General features: G+C 42.1%; 1 protein-coding gene across 1 annotated transcript in view; it reads right to left on the bottom strand.

Moving 5' to 3' along the window:
* The window catches only part of myo10 (myosin X), a 162,755-nt gene that overhangs the window by 106,204 nt on the left and 35,075 nt on the right, over positions 1-21,476 (bottom strand). Inside the window, 1 exon segment of the mRNA XM_079651992.1 lies at positions 7,164-7,262. Coding sequence (XP_079508118.1) covers positions 7,164-7,262 — 99 coding nt within the window.

The following is a 21,476-nucleotide window of genomic DNA, read 5'->3' on the forward strand; positions in this document are numbered from 1 at the left end:
TAATTTGTCCAGTTGTCCGTGTGAAGCCTTGGAAAACAAAGCCGTGGGGCCCGGACGCTAAGTCTGTAGCGACAGATGCTAACAGGAGTAAATCTGTGAGGAACAAAGCCATTAGACAGCTTCAGTGCAGGGCTACTGCTGTAACCTCGGTTCTAAGCGCTCACGTCAGGACACTGTCTGTTGTTCCTACTGAGTATGTGGATCAGAAAGTGAACTTACACTTATGTTCAGGCAATTAGAAGAAACTTAACCGGAGAAAATTAACAAAAAGGAGGAAAATATCAACTATTTTTGGTATTTCTCTAAAAAACGTATCCCACTACTTGGAAAAATAAGAAATAAGAAGAATTAGACAATTATTACTTAACAAATTACAAGGAATTGGTTGAAAGACGATATATTTTAAACTCGAAATAAAATAATCTGGTAAATAAAATATATGCAATGGAAAATAAAAGTAAGAAAGTCCATATTTCTAATGAGAAATTACAATTAATACATGTATTACAATAATGACGATGTATCCATTATCTGTTGATTACAGCCTGAAGATAATGGTTTATCCATTTTTTATTTATTCATTTGATGTTTTCCTCAATTTTTCTGAGTTGTGGATTGCTATGTTTTTATTTAATGTATTTTAGTTTTAACTGTATGTCTAAAGTGCATTGTGTTATGTACGTGTCCTGTCAACATATACAAATGTTTGACTTGATTCATATCAATAACATCCACGCAGCACCTTCACAGCAGGTTCCTATTTGCAAAAAATGTATATAATATTCTCTTTATATTCAATGGTTGTCTTGTAAACTGAATAAAACCAAAAATTCCCATTTTGTCTTGAGTTTGAAGAATTTCCCATACACAAAAAAAAGCTAATTTCTCTCAAATGTATCCCAGAAATGTGTTCAAACCAATGGCTGTGTGATCTTCTCCTTCGCCCCAATAGTCCATCCACCTGTCAGGTGTGGCGTATCAAGTGTCTGATTAAACAGCATGATTATCAAACAGGTGTGCCTTAGGCTGCTCTCAATAAAAGGACTCTAACCTCGAATGTGCGGTTTATTTAGAATTTGTTTTTGTTATTGTGATTCTAAACAAAGGATTTCATAAAGGACAGGTGTTCACTATCAAGATTTAAGAAATGTGTGAAAAACATTTGAGAAAAAGTCTACTTATAATCGTAGTGTTGTTTCAAGGCTCTTAATATGGAGCTCACCCTAACCCTTCCCAAGGACACATTTACATCCCTAAAAGATAAGACTTGTACATTTAGAGCCGGTTGTTGACCCTGCTAAAGACTTGAATGTTATGTTTAGAAGCTGTAAGGGGTCTTGAGTGGTCAACGCACCCTTAAATATCAGTGTGTATTTGTTGGTGTGTGTCGTCGGAGGTCGCAGGGTTTCTCTCGGGTTTCGTTGTTTTTGACTGCGCGGACAGAACTGACTGCAGGACAATGCAGCGGGACATGAATGGTGATTCAAAGAGCAGCTGCTGCTTTTGATGATGATGATGGAGGCGGGGGAATAAAGCTCGGGGCGAGTGGAAGAGTACCTGTTCAACTCTGAGAGGAAGAGTGAGGGGCAGCGAAGGGGGCTCAGTTTCATTCCTGCTATAACGAGCAGTTTGCTGAGAGGTTTTATTAAATGTTATTGAAGGGATTATGTTCCTTAAGTCGTTTAGAGTCAACCTGTGAAAACACCTGAAGTGTGTCAGCCTGGGCTTTAAGGACGTTCTCTGAGACTAAGAGGCTTCATTTCTAAAGCAACACTAACTTTAAAGATGCTAAAGTAACAATCTCGTCACAGATCAGTGATGAAGTATTTTTGTAGGCAATGCGAGGGATCTGATGACAAAACCCAAGGGAAATTCTCCCTTGGATTTTGGAATATTGTAGAAGAAAATCTCTCATCAAAAACACGTTTATGATACTTACACGTTTTGTTCAGCAGGATAATCTCCACATATTAACACCACTTTCTGATTTTTGAGGGGAAAAACATCACCACCGCTAAGCTAAAGGTGGCTAATGTTGGGCCATAAAGGAACTACAGCACGGTCACATGACTTCACGTCACCACCGCTAAGCTAAAGGAGGCTAATGTTGGGCTATAAAGGAACTACAGCACGGTCACATGACTTCACGTCACCACCGCTAAGCTAAAGGTGGCTAATGTTGGGCTATAAAGGAACTACAGCACGGTCACATGACTTCACGTCACCACCGCTAAGCTAAAGGCGGCTAATGTTGGGCTATAAAGGAACTACAGCACGGTCACATGACTTCAGGTCACCACCACTAAGCTAAAGGCGGCTAATGTTGGGCTATAAAGGAACTACAGCACGGTCACATGACTTCACGTCACCACCGCTAAGCTAAAGGAGGCTAATGTTGGGCTATAAAGGAACTACAGCACGGTCACATGACTTCACGTCATCACCGCTAAGCTAAAGGTGGCTAATGTTGGGCTATAAAGGAACTACAGCACGGTCACATGACTTCACGTCATCACCGCTAAGCTAAAGGTGGCTAATGTTGGGCTATAAAGGAACTACAGCACGGTCACATGACTTCACGTCATCACCGCTAAGCTAAAGGTGGCTAATGTTGGGCTATAAAGGAACTACAGCACGGTCACATGACTTCACGTCACCACCGCTAAGCTAAAGGAGGCTAATGTTGGGCTATAAAGGAACTACAGCACGGTCACATGACTTCACGTCACCACCGCTAAGCTAAAGGAGGCTAATGTTGGGCTATAAAGGAACTACAGCACGGTCACATGACTTCACGTCACCACCGCTAAGCTAAAGGAGGCTAATGTTGGGCTATAAAGGAACTACAGCACGGTCACATGACTTCGCGTCACCACCGCTAAGCTAAAGGAGGCTAATGTTGGGCTATAAAGGAACTACAGCACGGTCACATGACTTCACGTCATCACCGCTAAGCTAAAGGTGGCTAATGTTGGGCTATAAAGGAACTACAGCACGGTCACATGACTTCACGTCATCACCGCTAAGCTAAAGGTGGCTAATGTTGGGCTATAAAGGAACTACAGTAAGCTAAAGGTGGCTAATGTTGGGCTATAAAGGAACTACAGCACGGTCACATGACTTCACGTCACCACCGCTAAGCTAAAGGAGGCTAATGTTGGGCTATAAAGGAACTACAGCACGGTCACATGACTTCACGTCACCACCGCTAAGCTAAAGGAGGCTAATGTTGGGCTATAAAGGAACTACAGCACGGTCACATGACTTCACGTCATCACCGCTAAGCTAAAGGTGGCTAATGTTGGGCTATAAAGGAACTACAGCACGGTCACATGACTTCGCGTCACCACCGCTAAGCTAAAGGTGGCTAATGTTGGGAGTGTGTTCTTTAGGGTTAAACACATTAATAGTTCAAGCTGAAATAACCTCCTTTTTTGTTATGTATATGAATAAGAAAGTTCATCATAAGATAAGTTAGCCTGTATTAGTGGACCTAGAAGTCAGGTCAGGGCCAGAGGAATGAATTATTAATAATCAAAATAACATAATTAAATATCTTGTTATATTGTTGACCATACTTTATAGTAGCATGCTCCTCTGATTGGACAGGATTTCCTCACGACACACACACACACACACACACACACACACACACACACACACACACACACACACACACACACACACACACACACACACACACACACACACACACACACACACACACACACACACACACACACACACACACACACACACACACACACACACACACACACACACACACACACACACACACACACACACACACACACACACACACACACACACACACACACACACACAGCTCCTAAACAGATTAAGAGTGAGAATCTGGAGCTGCCTTTATTTCCCAACACTGAGCTGAGCTAATTAAAAGCTTCCGGTCCATCTGGGCAACAACATGTCATTTAATAATCCTGAACACAGCAAGTAGAGCCGTTAGAGCTATTTACAGCAAATGAAGGAGGGGATCAAAACAAATATTAAACGTAATTAGGTGAAGACACAATAGACACAAAAATAAATAAGGGAATTAGAAAACAAAAGAAGCGCCAAAGAACAGAAGATAAGAGACACGGAGAGACAGAAATAAGAAACAAGAGGAGAAAAAGATTAAGAAAGGGAAACTGAAGACGAGAGGGATCGAAGGGAAAAGAGCAGTAGACACAAACAAATGACAAAAGACAAAACAGAAAGGATGAGAAAAGCAAACTGACTCAACATGGCAGACACAAAATGAAATGAAACAAGACAAGAGGAAGAGAAAGGGAAAACACAAGATAGAGGATTGAAGAAGACCAAATAACATATCTGCCCAAAGGAGAACTGGTTTCCACGTTACAGCTTTGAGCTAAATACTAACATTAGCAACATGCTTACATGGTCGATGTTCAGCAGGTCATGTTTACAACGTGTACCCTCTTAGTGTAGCCTTTTAGCAATGCTAACATTAGCTAATTAGCAGTACAAACAAAGATTGGTCCACAGCTGAAGGCCTTTACATATCGGGGGTGGATTAGGGTTAGGGTTAGAAAAGACTTGCCTACTAATATCATCTCTGAGGGACTTTTATTTTGAAAGGTAAGAACAGTAGAAGTGGATCTGGATCTCTAAATAACTACGTGTCTCTCTAAAGTATATTGACATGCAATTATTCGTCAAGAAAGACGTGTTTAAAGGCCTTGAGACGGATGAGAATGTGATTGGTTTTCCATGTATTTTGTCAAAGAACAAAAACATGGATAAACAAAAACATGTATTCGATGATGGGGATGGATTTCGAGGATCTCCAAAGTCATCAAATGTATCCTGAGTGAAATCTGAATATCTTAACAAGAGGAATGATGGGGATAATGTCAACGTTATGCTAACAAAAGCAACACACTTCCTGTAGTTGGGGGGGGGGGTGCAGCCTGTGTTGTCGAGGGTCATTATCGTGACTTGGAGCCGGGAGATAAGAAATTCTTAATCTGCCGCACAATACGCTGACTCGACATGACCCTAAATGCCTCAGCACACTTACTGACCCTCTGTTTTAACAGCCAACACACAGTTTGTCTAAGAGGCAGTTCGTAGTCTAAACTCACTTAAATGTTGGCTTGTCGAAAAGGTATTTGACTATATTTCCATACATGATAACAAGCATTCACCTCATCAATACAAAAGTCCTCCTATTCTTATGTTTCCTTCATCCTTGTTCCTGCGACTTGGCATTGAAACATTTCACCCAGAAACCTGTAGGAAGCGGACTGATGACCTCCGGCTGCAAATACCATCTTGATTAGTATTTTTACAAACTGCAGTAGAGGGACTTATTTGCAGAAGTCTGTCTGTATTGAGATTTTGTATTACAGCATATTTGAAGTTCTTTCAATATAACCCCCCATAAGGTGGTCATGTGTTTGGCTTTGTTTGTTTACTGGAATGCTTTTCATTAAACTTGGTTGAAGGACGTAGCATGGGCGTAGAAACAAATCAAAGGAACACAGACAAAACATATTGTTGACTTTTGTAAGATTGCGAGATGGCCTTTGTGTCAGACGAATGGTAAACATGAGAAAAATCACTTCCTCGAGGAGTCACGGCAACTTGGAAAGTCTGCACACAATTTGGTGCAAGATTTGCAGAGCGTACAGTGTGTCATTAGAAACATGGCGGAGATAAGTAAAGGTTTGGTTGGAAAAACAAAGTCCCAATCACACCTCCCTTTGAGCATGTGAACGCATCATTGTCTTGTGGAGTGTTGTGCTCTCCAAGCCATTCTACATATTATATATTAGCTGTCATTATTAGTGTTTCTATCATGCAATTACATGACATGTGGGCAATCCCCACAGGAGCAATTTGGGGTGAAGTGTCTCAGGGACACAACGACATGCTGACTGCAGTGGGGTTTGAACCTGCTACCCCCTGATTCCAAGTCCAGCACACAATCCACTGAGCCACAGCCTCCCCTTAACACATTTCAACAATGCAAACACAATCAAAGTGTATTTTCCGAGTGTCAAAGGAGTCGGTAAACAGGTTTGTGTGTGTGTGTGTGTGTGTGTGTCTGTGTGTGTGTGTGTGTGTGTGTGTGTGAGTGTGTGTGTGTGTGTGTGTGTGTGCGCCCTTTAAGCAATCATGTATAACTAACTGCAGGTGCGTTGACAGGACATGATGATACATGATCGTTTTAGTGTTTGGAGTCAAAGCATAGGCTACAAAAGCACAAACCGTTTGAGCACACTTCATGTTGCTCTCACGACACTTCAATCCAAATCTGTGGAGTTTAACAGCTTACAGAGGAATCATCACAGCCAACTACGACACCATGTTTTGTCTGAAAATCTAACTTCTTTCTTAATAACCAACCAAAACACACAGAGCCCACAGTGACCCCTGATCCACGTGTCCTTCACCTCGTCTTCATCGCTGTTTTCACAACAGATGGATCAAAGAGGTAATGCAGAACCATATGGGGTTCAAGGGGTTTAAGGTATCTTGAGCTGATCCCAAATTATAAGTGGACCTCTTTAAGCCTTAGCTCTCTTCGAGGTTTACAAAAGAAAGCTGTCAGTCGGCGAAAAGTCGGGGGGTTTCCATGCCAGGAGGACCAAACGGCTACCTTAGTGTTTTTTCTCTGGTCAGCTGGTGAGCCATTTCAACGGCCGATTCGTCTTAGTAGTCAGATTTGATAATACCAAAGTGTGTTGTGTTTCTCCCAATGCTGAAGCACTCCACACATTATGCAATTTAGACCAATAATGGAAGCACATGGTTCTGCACATGGCGAGACAATAACAGATCCATTGTGTGCTGGTTTTTGTAACTGAGCAAAAACAAATCAAGTTTCTGTCACATGAAGTTCATGTCTCTTCTTCTTCTTCTTCTAAACAGTCAGGAGGTTACACAACTGTTTAAGAATCAGAGATAAACTCTCGCTAAAACTTGGACAAAGGTAAGTACAGGATGGTCCAGAAAACTAAAGCTGCTACGACTGCTTTATGCAGGATCCTAAATCTGTATAAAGATTGTTAGAAAGCGTTCAAAGCAGGCGCTGAAGGAGGACAGAAGACTCTGATGGGATGCGACCCTCAGGTGTAGAAGGATCACATATAATGAACTGTATTGGTTCTTACCTGGCCATAGTCTGTGGCAAAGGCAACCACCCCTCCAGAGCACGAGGACACGGTGCTGGGGAGGTACTGCTCATCCTCCCGTAACCACACCCGGTCTCCCTGCAAGGAAACAAACACACGTTTTATTCATCAGGCACAGACGTGTGTTCCTGTTAGAAGAAGGGAAATCCAACTACAGACAACATGAATCCCAAACTTCAAAATGCTCAAAGAACTTGTAAAACTATTGAAAGTAAGTCTCGGTACAAGAGGACAGCCAACATTCCCAGAAAAGGAAGAAACCGGACGAAGCCACAATATCGTCATGCGTAACATTGAACATTTATGCAGAAGGTAAAATTATGCACCCCAAAGGAAATCTCAAAGACATGTGTGTTTTTTGCAGGATGTGATGTTATAAAATCAACCGCTTTCCTTCTTTGGTTGTTTTTTGAGGCAAAGTTGATACAAATCATTATCAAAACATCTTTGACCGTGTGTTTGAGGTATTTGTGTCAATTATATTGTTGAGGAAATGGTATTTCGTGGTCACGTAACGCTATACTTGTTACTATGCTAATCCACAAGAAGCTGTACTACCCTCCATCTGTCGTTACCATGGCATAACCACGACATTGACCTTTCTCTGACCAATCGGAGGTCCTCGGCTGTCGGGGAAAACGTGGAAAACTCAGCAGTGTTGTGTTTCACAGATCTGTGCCTGCAGGCCCCCAGGAGGCCAGTAAACCTGGATGTTTATGGATGCTTTTTAGTGAGCGACTGCAGAGCAGAATCAGAAAACACTTTTATACCTGATGACCTGTTGAGTTTACTGCTTCTGGTTGCTACAGTGTTCCCCCTCAGCTAACAGCTGGAGATGTAATCATGCAGTCGCGCCCAGGCTGCAGTGTTTGGGGAGTATCAGCAGAGAATGTATGGAATTCAGGAAGAGGGTCTTAACTGCATGTTAGGACGTTTGTGTCTTGGTCTTATATATATTTTTCGGCTGTGGTCGACCAGCATTCAGGGGATTGGCCGTTGTTACTGGAGCCTATTATTAAGAAACCCCTAAAGTCCAAATAATGTCCCATTGGCCCAAAAGCCCGTTTATCCAAAACAAATACACGTTTGCATATACGTTTGCATATTCACCGTCGCTTTGAATATACATCCACACACTCTCCCTGCAACGAACAGAAGCACATATGGACAATTACTATGCAGAATGACAGCAATGCTATTTTTCCTATACTGTGCGAAGGTATAACATGCCGTAATCTCCCTCTGATTGGTCAGTGCCAGTTACCATCATTCATTGGGGTGTTTAGGTTTAGGCTTTAGGAGTGAGATTAGGGTTAGCCAATCAGAGAAAACCTTTGCCATCATTCTGCATATGAATACACTTTGACAGCTTGACACCAAACAGTTACAGTTACAGCGTCGATTTGCATGTTTTTATTTAGAACTTATTATATATTTGGTTATCAAAGTCAGACGGACCATTGTCTCTCAAAGAAAGAAAAGAAATGAGGAAATGCTTTGGAAAGTTTTGGTTCCTCTTTTCTCTTATTTCTGTTGTTGTCAAATGTATTATATATTTTAACAGACGACAGAGCTAAGTAGTTACACACTACAGTCCTCCAGGTTTCACCTCTTTATGATATTTCTGAATGGTTTGATGGTATTCAGGGGGACCTTCCCACCAGTAGCACCAACCTCTGCCCTCTCCCTTTTTATTGAAATATGGCTGAAGAACCAAGGGGCCCTCAGAGCGAATTCTCTCGTAATCGCAAAGCCATATGTGCCGCTGTTCATTAGCGTGACAAGCTAATGCTAATGGGAAAAACAAACGCTGCGCATTTGCAAGATGTCTCTCTTTTTTCTGAACCAGTCATACGAACGACCTCTGACCCACAAGCCCTCATTCTGACTGAGTCGCCCTGGTATGGCGGAGAGGGGCACCTGGCTGGGAATCAGTTAGCGGATGAATGGATGCAGAGGGCGCGCGCACACACACACACACACACACACACACACACACACACACACACACACACACACACACACACACACACACACACACACACACACACACACACACACACACACACACACACACACACACACACACACACACACACACACACACACACACACACACACACACACACACACACACACACACACACACACACACACACACACACACACACACACACACACACACACACACACACACACACACACACACACACACACACAGGTCTGCAGTGGATCAGACGGGACTGTGTGTTGTTTCAAACCCTCCTCTGTGTTCTCTGGAGAGGAAACCTGCACGATTCAAAGGTCCTGCGGTCCTCTGGGACGCTCAGAGGAAACTCATAAACTCATCTTTCGAACGAGTCTGACAGAGAAAACGACTCGTCTCTCTTTACTTTGGCTTTCTGCAACTTATAAAGGGAAACTTGTAAAGGCATAAAACGAGATCTGTGATCTTCAGTGAGGTTTTGTTTAGGTCGTTATCTGGGTTCACCCTGTTGGTGGTTTCTAAACGTCTTCATTTGACCGTTTTAACTTTGTATTGACTGAAAGACAGGAGTTCAGATTTAAATACGGACTAGTCCTTGCTCTTGGTGTTTTCATGGGATTCTTTGACTAGCCTATACACTCCATAAAGTTATTCAGAAATTATTTTTAATCAAATAGACGTATAAACACACGGAAATATGTCAAACTTCAGTGAAAACCATTTGCCTTATAGCTGGTTGCCAAAAACAGGAAGTCAAAAAGTATTGGGCGACGGACTTTTGGTGGTTTCTAATAGGGATGTCCCGATCACCTTATTTTGCTCCCGATCCGATTCCGATCATTTGATTTTGACAATTGGCCGATGCCGATTTTTCCCGATCCGATCTTTATGCAATGCATGAAGAGATAAAAAAGAAAAAAAGCATTCAAGTTGTCCCTTAAGGTTATTTTTTTATTTAAATTGGATATTCTATCCAACATGGATATAGCTTCTTTCTTTCACAGCAGCATTGGATCAGTTCAGTTGTGCAGCATTGGATCAAAACAAAATAAAGCTTTCAGTACTCGTTAGCTTACTGCTACAATTAGACACTGCGCCCACTCTGTTGCCAGATTTGAGAGAAATAAGCAGGTCTATGAAAACAAGCCCCAAAGAAGCAACACATACATGATGTTGTGTAATTTGAAACCAAAACTAAGGCCTCAGGATGACTTTAAGACTTGAACATGGTCATTTTTGTTTTGTAACATTGAATAAAAATTTTTAAAAAAAGTATTTAAAAAAAAAAAAAAAATCCCGATCCCCCATTTTTTTCTCCCAATTCCGATCTTTTGAAAATCCCGTGATCGGCTCCGATCCCCGATCACGTGATCGGATTGGGACATCTCTAGTTTCTAAACTTTCTAAAAATGTTGTGGACCTTTTTAGCTTTTTATTGACGGAGACATGGGAAGTATTCGCTGATGGACTATTGGACTTTAACTACTGTTGGTTTTGGTCTTTTCTTGGCATTTGGTGAAAAAGTTCAATACAATATTCAATCATTTGAAGATCTTTTTAGGTAAATCAGACGGAATAATCCACATCTTAAGTGAGAAGCATCAGTTTATCTGAGAGCCAAGGACATGGAGTCAGAAATTGAAAGACAGAATAACCATTGTTGGGTTTGGTCTTCTCATGGGATTTGTGGTCACGCTGTTATACTATATACAATTATTCATGGGTAATTAGAAATGAAATAGACATATGTGAATCTTTCCTTGGGTATTTACCCAAGGAAAGATTCACATAATAAGTGAAACCAAACAGGCTTATATCTGCAAGACAAAGACAGGAAGCCAGAAAAAGAAGAACCAGCTAGTTGTTGGGTTTTGTCTTTTTTTGTTCATGGAAGTTGTTGACAAGCTTTATTTAGTCCAAACGTATTCATAGATAATTTAGCGTGAAGAGGACATTACAAACACACACAGAAAAGGACATTGCGGTGCTGAGAGTGAGCGACGTCTGGCTCTTTGATGCTACGAAAAGAAACCAAACAAAGGAAGATATCCCATTGTATCGTTACATGGAGAAGGCGTGTGCTGTTTACCAGACGCGGCCATATGGACATTCCTGATGTGCCCCACCGAGGAATCTGGTGCTCGGATCAAGCTGAAAGAAAGGGGTCTCCCTCCTCCCACCAGCACACTTTAAATCTCTTTTACCAACACACACACACACACACACACACACACACACACACACACACACACACACACACACACACACACACACACACACACACACACACACACACACACACACACACACACACACACACACACACACACACACACACACACACACACACACACACACACACACACACACACACACACACACACACACACACACACACACACACACACACACACACACACACACACACACACACACACACACACACACACACACACACACACACACACACACACACACACTATTTGTGGACAGCGTGTGCCGCCCGCCCTCACTCCGACAGAGACTCACCATCTTATTGTGCTTTCGCGCCCTACTCCCTTAATCCACTCCTTCTCCCCTCCCTCCTTCCCTCCTTCACACACTTTGACCCACAGAGCTACTAGCCCATTTCCAAACTCTGGCTCTGTGCCAAAAGCCCTGAGCTTCACCTTGTATCGCTCATTCATCACCGCTGATTGCCTGAACGCAGGACATCAAAGATCAGCTTTCTACTTTCCGACAGACCAAAGCAAACGAGGACCCAGCGTTTTGCCTTCTGGAAGTAAAGAAAACTAACAAGCAATCAGAGAGCTCATACCTCCACCAACGCGGCACAATGCTATATAATTGTTCTTTTAAAAACAGGAAAAGTTCAGGGACACTTAATGTGATTCAGGCAAGCTATTGGCAGACATGATTATTGGATACATTTGGGAATATTTTGATTAAATCGTGCAAAAGGCCTCTAAATATCATGCCACTGCAGCACCTCCAGATGTTTGTATTCAGGCATGACCATTTGCATTAGGGTCCTCATTTTAGGACTCGTGTTGTTGGGTAACAAGCTGACTATCATGTCGCTTTACTGTTCTGCATGGCACAGCACACCCAAACTCAACTCCATTCACTCTTGGGGGGTTTTCCATTGCTAAAAGTTATGATGGTTTCGCTGGTGGTCGTTATACTTTGATTGTCTTTATTAGAGTTTCAAAAATGTCCTTCTAGATGCTAGTTCATTTTCCCAGCACTGCATTTGAAGCATTCTCCAGGCTGTGAAAGTTCCTGCTGAAGACAGTCTAACTGTGTGGGTTTATTAATGTTATTCAGTCCAATATCCGCTCCAGTTGGGCTTCAAAACATCCAATGCCATGAATGTTTGAGATTCCCCAATGTTGACTTTCACTGCGCCGCAAGGTCTCTACAGAACAAACAAACACTGTGATATTCTAGAAATGTCCCCAACCACCAGGATGGATCAGCTTTCACAGACTCGAGACGTCATGAAGTCCGCTCAAACACAAAACCAACAACTTTTAAATAAAGCAGGAAAAATAATCCACGGCTGCTGCTATGTGGGGTTTGAAGACATGAAGGGCTAATGTCAACACTCCAGTCTGAGAGCCTACAGAGTCTGGACTGGGATCAGGACCCAGCTGTTGCACCAGAGACGCTCATTCCTGTTCAACCTGAGTAAACTGTCTCCAGAGCAGAGCCAGAGTGTCACCTACATACACACGTCCAATATCCAAGCAGAGGGGAAGCTGCTTGTATATTAACTAACCCTAACCCTAACTATCCGGAAGTACAGATTACTGACAGACGATTCTTGCATCTAAAAAGTTTGTTTGATTGAGGGAATGCCTCTGCTTTCAAAAGTTTTGCTTGCTCCGTTATGTCATTTTATATATTTAGATTGTAATGTATGTTTTCCAACAAGTAAAACAGCAACACAAAAGAGACAAGACAATGAAATTCATTCTAGTAAGCTTTTTGAGATCAGCGTGAGCCTAATTATTTCTGTTTACAATCTATAAAGGGTTAAATGTGTTATAGGACAGCCTGCACCAAAACTTGAATAATAATAATAATAAATATGAAGTTGTCAAGAACGATTAAGAAAGCTTTTTGAGATCGTAAAATGGTTTCAAATGCATTTGGATGGACTTTTCAGTGTCTTAATTGTTAAAATCTCATTCTGGAGGATATAGATATTGCAATCCTTGATAATTAGCATGTAAATGACGTAACAAAGTTAGCTTGATTAAAAAACAATAACACAATTAATGTCATAGTTCAATTAGATAAATAAATACTTTATTTCATGTTATTTAGAATCGTTAAATATGGCATGATTTAATGCAGTTTGTTTTCCATGTTAAACCGATATGTATTTCTTGTGCCTAGGAACTAATGTTTGTTCATGTGCTGGTACTGCGTGTTTTGCTGTTACACTGGACAACTCAACGCGGGTTGACATCTTTGTTTGAAGCTCTGCTGAAGTCTTTGACAAAGTTATACAGAAAAGGAACTAGATTAATCTCCTTTCACGGCAAGCGGCCAACGAGGTATTTGTTTTATGTTTTCATTTCTTATTCTCATTCGTATGTGTAGCACAATATGCTAATATGTGTGGCTATGTATACGTGGCATTCGGTGTAACGGAAGAGGGGAGGCCACAGGATGGAAACTCCAAGAAATAAACGCCCGTTTTAAAGAACCGACCTGTGTCGTGAAGAGAGCTACATAGGAGGGCTGAACGATATACCGTGTCATGGCGATAACCGTGATATGTGCATGTGCGATATTCCCCTCGCAGGGACGTGCGATTTAAAAAATATATTTTAATTTTTTTAGGGCGTTCCATATTAAGTTGATAAATTAACTCAAACACTTCATGTTACAATTATTTTGCTGCTTGTTACAAAAGGAAAACTTGCGCGGCTCTCATGTCAGGGGCACTTGAGTGGAGTGACATGCAGGCTCTGAGTCTGCATGCACAGCAAACAACTGTTTCAGATGCCTTTGCCGGTACACCATATGAGAGAGGTTCAAAACGGCATAAAGGAGCTGGTGTGTAGCTGTTCTTCATTTTATTTTTATAATGTTGTTGAAAAAATGTCCACTACTTTGCTGCTATTTGCACAAAAAAGGTTTTAGTTGTGGAATAAAAATTGAAATGACCTATTTGGTCACGTATGTTAATTCCCTAATGTGATAATGAAGCTTCCTATAGTTTAATACAGGGGTTCCCAAAGTGGGGGACGCGAGATGATTACAAAATAAAAATGGAAAATAAATAAAAAAATTGATTAATTTCTTTTTATATATATTTTTTTTAATTATTATTAATAATAATGTTTGCATAGACATTTTCCGGGGCGGACTAGCCATCTGTATAAGTCCCGCGAGAGTGCGGAAAACTAGCCCCAGCCCCCCCCACCCCCCCCCCCGTCGACAGGGGGTCGCCAGTCTCTGGCACTGTTATTTTGGGGGTCTTGGGCTGAAAAGTTTGGGAATCCCTGGTTTAATGTAATACGTTTAATCTCTTGGATCCCTTCTAGACCCCACTCTTCTTCATTCACAGATGAACCCCCTTATTTGAGGGTAAGCAACCTGACATGTTAGATCATGACTTAAGGTATGATGAGTCAACCAGTTAAGATCCAGACGTCCGTGACTCAAATCCTTCATCCGGTTAAATATAGTTAAAAAAAAACGCAATATATATCTCAGGGGAAAAGAATATCGCGATTTCAGTTTTTTTCAATATCGCGCAGCCCTAACACATAGCATCTATAAAATGTGGTCGTAGAGCTTTTGGATCCAGCACTTTATAAAAAGGTCATAAAGTCAACCACATGTGTGAATCGTCCAGAAAGGGTCTCCCCCTTCTGGCCTTCGTCCCCCTCCCGACTCTCCAGAAACCAAAACACTGACACAAACCTCCAGCCCTGAAGCTCCGGGGGCAAACCTCAGCCGCTGACCCTTCTCCTATCTCTATTTTCCCTGAGTAACCTCGACATGTGTGGCTAATGCTCTCTGTGGGATGCGGGGGTGGGGGGGTGATGGGAGTATCTGTGGCGTTGGGAGCGCTCGTACGCCGGCAGGGTTGGAAATGAGCAGCTGTCTCGATGGAGAGATTCCTCTTCCTCTCTGGTAACAAACGGAGTCCTGTGTTCCTCCACAGCCACCCTCTCTATCCCAGCGCTCAAAGAGAAAGCCTGTATTTCCTTTTCTCAAACACTAAAACTGACTCAACACAACTGCTGGTATGTTCTCCGAGGCGTGATGCATGGCTGCTCTTAGAACCAGCTGGCACTCTTTCCTGCAGCCTGGCTTCATTCTTCAGACCTGTAACTGCAGTCGTGGATATTTGGAGCGCTAAACGAGGTGGCATGAGTCCAGTTGTTTGTCTAGCGAGTGTGTGAACACCATGTTGCCACTGCTGACCTTCGACCTGGACTGCAGCAGCCGCGCGGGGAAAGCAGCACATCAGCAACAGCTGCAGCTCCTCATCAGACCGGATCTGTTCACAGCTCTGCTCTGTTCTCAGACGCTCAAGACACACTTCAAGAGACTTAGGGTGTAGAAAGGACTTTGAGTCAACGCTATGAAGACTTTTTTAATCATTAAAGTCCAAATAAAAGTTCCCAAGTGTTGATTCAAACTGATGCAGCACCTACAATATGTAAAATGCTCCTGTTCAGGCTTGACAATTTGCAACATGATCCAATGGCGGCATGGAAACCAGGTTGTGGGGTTTAAAATCAGAAAGGCAGTCGGCAAAATAAATCACTGTGATTGGCTGTTCAGCTAGCGAATCAGTCTGTCTCCCGGTTGTTGCCTCTTTTGAATGACGAATACTCACTACCGCCGCCTGCTGGTAAGGAGAGTTATTGCCACTCACGCATGCGCAGTTCGTACGTGCTTCTTGGCCGTCGGCTGAAGTCTTTTACGCAGGAGACGTGAGGCGACGCAACAGTTGGGGTCCATCTGTGTGAGTTCTTTGGTGCCAGCTTGGTGTGTCCGGGCCTTAAGGTGCTAATGTGGCTTCAAAACTGATGATTGACCGGCTACTTCCTGATTTAAATCCTGATTTGCTAATGTTAGACTTGGTTTTAATCGTATAAGAGACTTGTCCTATCAGAACTTCTTTTGTCAAATGGAAAAGTTGACTTGCTTCAGTATCAGCGCTGAAGCAAGTATCAAAATACGTCAAACGATACCAGCTGTAGTTAACACTGTACCATGTAATGTATGAATAGATACAACATATTCCGAAGTCTCAACCAATCACGTGCCTGTAGGTTTAATTCCCACACCTGCAGAACAGCAGGTTCCCCCGTCAACCGAGTGGAACAGATGATCTGCTTCTTGTTTGTACAAGCCCCACATGCTCTCCTCGCATCGCCTCCAACACCAGGCCAGAAGAAAAGATCCTTGTGTTTCCGACAGTAAAGAAAGAAAGTGTCTCGCAGCGTTTCAAAGTGAACAGCGCCTCACGCACCGTTTGAATCCTGTTTGAAGGAGGAAGTTAAAAGGCGTATGCACCCGTTTTCTTATCTTGATTGTGCAGGTGTGCTCCGTTTCATGACCCACGAGTCCTCTTCAAAAACGTCTATGAAAACAAGCCCCAAAGAAGCAACACATACATGTTGTGTCATTTTAAACCAAAACTAAGGCCTCAGGATGACTTTAAGACGTGAACATGGTCATTTTTGTTTTGTAACATTAAATAAATAATATAATAAAATCATTTTATAAAAAATATATATATATTCCCGATCCCCGATTTTTTTCTCCCGATTCCGATCTTTTGAAAATCACGTAATCGGCTCCGATCCCCGTGATCGGATCGGGACATCTCTACATTTTTCTCCACACTACTTGTTTTTAAATCTGAACAGCTCTCCACTTCGAAAAGTCATATTTGTTGCACCTAAGTATTCTTCTTTCTGTGTCTTTGCACGCACCATTCACACCGAAGCAAATTCCTCCTAAGTGTAAACCTACTTGGTGATAGATCTGAATCTGAATCTGATTCTTCCAACAATAAGGCAGCTTCACTCGGTCCGGACCGGCCGGTGTCTGAGATGCAGAGCAAGCAGACGCAGGATCTGGTGCATTTCCAGAGTTCAGTCTCTTTCCCAGAGTTCAGTCTCAAGAGTTCAGTCTCATTTCCAGAGTTCAGTCTCATTTCCAGAGTTCAGCCTCATTTCCAGAGTTCAGCCTCATTTCCAGAGTTCAGTCTCATTTCCAGAGTTCAGTCTCATTTCCAGAGTTCAGTCTCATTTCCAGAGTTCAGTCTCATTTCCAGAGTTCAGTCTCATTCCCAGAGTTCAGTCTCATTCCCAGAGTTCAGTCTCATTTCCAGAGTTCAGTCTCATTCCCAGAGTTCAGTCTCATTCCCAGAGTTCAGTCTCATTCCCAGAGTTCAGTCTCATTTCCAGAGTTCAGTCTCATTCCCAGAGTTCAGTCTCATTCCCAGAGTTCAGTCTCATTTCCAGAGTTCAGTCTCATTTCCACAGTTCAGTCTCATTCCCAGAGTTCAGTCTCATTCCCAGAGTTCAGTCTCATTTCCAGAGTTCAGTCTCATTTCCACAGTTCAGTCTCATTTCCAGAGTTCAGTCTCATTCCCAGAGTTCAGTCTCATTTCCAGAGTTCAGTCTCATTTCCAGAGTTCAGTCTCATTCCCAGAGTTCAGTCTCATTTCCAGAGCAGCGTAACGGTGTGTGTCGGAGACGGCTATCAGGCTTTTGTTTTGCTGTCGGGAGATAAGCACGGGACGGCTGATTGGACGGATTAGTTATTCACTTTAAGAGGGAACTGCTTTTTATGACCCAGGTTAAGGTGAATAACCGTCTGGCGTGTTTTTGAGTCTGTATCCCGTCCAGTGAAATAAGAGCAAGAGGATGATTTCAAAGTAAAAGTGCTGCAGAGGAAGGACGTGATGAAGGCTTTTCAGTTTAAAAGCCCCTCATTAATAATGATATAAGTAGATAGAAAATTCAAATGACCAAAGAAATTGTTAAAAGAATCCATCCCCTTTTTAAAGCTTATTAGGAATTTGCATGACAAAACGATGTGTGTATTAAAACATAATGTTGAATGAAGTATTGTGGAGCTGCATTGAGACCCCAGCCTACACATTATTTTCTAAAGACTAAATACAATATATTAGTTTTTTTCCAAATGGTTCAGCTTTAAGTGAGCCCTAACATTCACCAGCTGATGCAGGATACATCTTACATGATTGTTAGAAAGCTCTACAATCTGGGTCTGGAGGGAAAAGGGAAAGTGTTGTGTGATGACTGAGTGAAAACACAACAGAAGCAACACACAGCGTGTTCAATGGGAAGCCTCAGTCTGGGAAACAGGAGGAAGTCTGCGAGGGCAAAGTGACCTCGAACCTTCGTCAGAGGACCAATCAACTGTCAGTCTTTGTGGGGAACCAATCAGCACGAGTTCAGCGGTTATTGAGATTTGAATGACTGGACACACATAGTGAGAGCAGGGCATTGTGGGAACTGATTAGGCTGCTGTGTTGACATTGGGAAAGGTCTGGGAAAGCCTCACAATGACTCACACACAGCAAAATAAACACAGAATCACACAAGACAGGAACACACGTTGGTGTGAACACAGTTATCTGCAGAGACAGACGCACACATGTACACAAACACAACTGCACACAAACACCAATAAACAAACAGTAATTACACACATGACACAAACCCTCAAAGCCAGGTATCAAATCATACACATGTTGCACCAAAATGAGGACGTGTTGAGGTTTTTAAAATAAAGAAAATCTGTAAAAAATAAGAGGAAAGACTTTTTTTATATTTTGTGTTTTTTTTTCTGTATTTTACATTCAACGTCCAAACGAAGAACCGGGCAAAGCGCAGGTTTAGCAAACAGTGAAAATGTTACGGGGATTACTTTATTATGTTCAATAAATCTCACTGATTCAATCTCGTTCAAACAGTTGTGTTTCTGTCGTGTTTGAATGGAGAGTGTTTTACGACTGCTGGCCCTAAAGCATGTCTTATGTTTATGTTAATTCATTATAACAGTTGTGCAAACTCTCACAAACATTGACTATGGTTGCTCGCAAACACACACTTGATGTTAGGGGTTAACGGCAGAACCCACTGAACTTTAATTTAGTGAATAGTTACACACAGATAAAAAAGTCATCTGATCACTAACGTCATTACGATTCCTGCTCTGCTCTGTCTGCACACAATGTAATGGTAATCAACGGTATTTCAAACAAATGAAATGTTCCTAGATTATTTAAAATTACCCAAAGCATTACTTTAAATGTCCTTATTCAGAATTGAATTGTGTTTCCATTATCTTGATTGTGAGCACGTGTAATCGGATTACCTGTGGAGCGCAGCTTGCTTTAATATTCTCTAATCGATCGATCTATACACGAGGCTCCGCTGCTCTTATCTCTGCTTATCTTTTGGAACCACATTCTTCCTTAATCCACTTAGGGCTGAAGTCTGCCTTCTCAAACCCAGTTAGGAGACATTTGCTTTTGCTTTAAAGGAACCTTTTTGGTAGAGTTATAAGAGGAGGCAGAACTAAGTCAGTTACAATTAGAATAATGGCGTTAAATTGCAATGAAATGTATGTTTGCAAGCGTTAAAATGAAAAGCCGTGCTCACTAGGTCTATAGAAAGCACATCATCTGTCATAATAACCTCTGGCTTCCCTTCAGCTCCCCCTTATTGAATTCCCAGACCTTAATACCCCTTAATTAGACGTTACATACCACGCATCCAGCAGCTCAGTGAGCAGCACCATATTATCCTGCAGAAGCCTGGAGCTCATGATACATGACGTGTCACTTTGTTAAAAGGTCCAGAAGGGTTTTCCAAACTTCAATCTAAACGGACTGGTCGGTGATGGCTCGACTTACTGTTATTATTATTTATTTATTTCAACAAGGACCGTGCATACAAATACATTCATCTGAGAAAAGAGAAGAGATGAATTATGCCAGATTTGAGCCAGTGTTGGGAAAGTTACTTTAAAAAAGTAACTAGTAATAGTTATAGTTACTGCTCTCAAAAAAGTAACTAGTTACTTTATTAGTTACTGAATTATAAAAGTAACTAGTAACAAGTGACTTTACTTTAAAAATAATAACAATAAAAATACAAGTTGTTGTGTTGTTTTTTGCTGACTAGTTCTCTGAAGGCAACAGACTCGACCGTTGCGATGGGCAGCATGTCCTCAACAACATACCTGGCAATCTATCTGTTTAGTTGACTCTGGGTGACATGTGGCGATTTAAACAAATCGTTTTTTGGCTGTTTAGATGGTGTTGCTCCATCTGGGTCACTGCCGGTGGTTGAGACGGTGGGGTCTTTGGCGACTAGTTTTATAGCCCCATGTACATTACTGAGGTGCTTCAGGAGATTGGCATTGCTGTTTTTCGATGTGGAAAATGCTTTCTGTCCTGCACACAGTTTACATTTTACCGTCAGATTTGTTGCGTCCTTTATCCCCACAAATTGAAAATAGTGGAACTATATTTCCAAGTTGTAAATGCACGTTGCCGTGTGTATGTGTGTGTGTGTGTGTGTGTGTGTGTGTGTGTGTGTGTGTGTGTGTGTGTGTGTGTGTGTGTGTGTGTGTGTGTGTGTGTGTGTGTGTGTGTGTGTGTGTTGGTGGTGAGCGTTGCTGTGTGTGTGTGTGTGTGTGTGTGTGTGTGTGTGTGTGTGTGTGTGTGTGTGTGTGTGTGTGTGTGTGTGTGTGTGTGTGTGTGTTAGCAAGTATTCATGTGTGTGTATTTTCCCCATAAGGCAAGACCCGCCCAAATCTGTCTCTGATTGGCTTACCCTGAAATGTTACCCCGCGTTAACCAATCATCACTCCTCTCTGGTTACTTTCACTTTCCCATGGTGCTGTGAGAGGACATCGCTGTATTCGCCTGTAAGTTCCATCCGCAGGGAGATTCGGTTCAGTTCCATCACATAATGTAACGCGGTAACGCATCCATTTAAATCACAGTAACTATAACGGCGTTACTTAATGGGAATAGGTAACTAGTAACGCTATTAGTTACCACAAAAAGTAGTTGCGTTACAGTAACGCGTTAGTCCCAACACTGATTTGAGCTAATAGCTCATTTCCATCCGCAGCCCTCAGGCAGGAACAGATAGTTAGAGTTACACATCTCAATAAGGGACATTAGATGGTACATGCTTGTGTTTACTATCAAGTCCTTTATCTGCATTTTCAGGCTGATGACATATTCTGCTCAGAGAAACTCCCTCTGAAGGGAA

The sequence above is a fragment of the Notothenia rossii genome (genome assembly GCF_949606895.1).
Source record: "Notothenia rossii genome assembly, chromosome: 9".
NCBI lineage: Eukaryota > Metazoa > Chordata > Actinopteri > Perciformes > Nototheniidae > Notothenia > Notothenia rossii.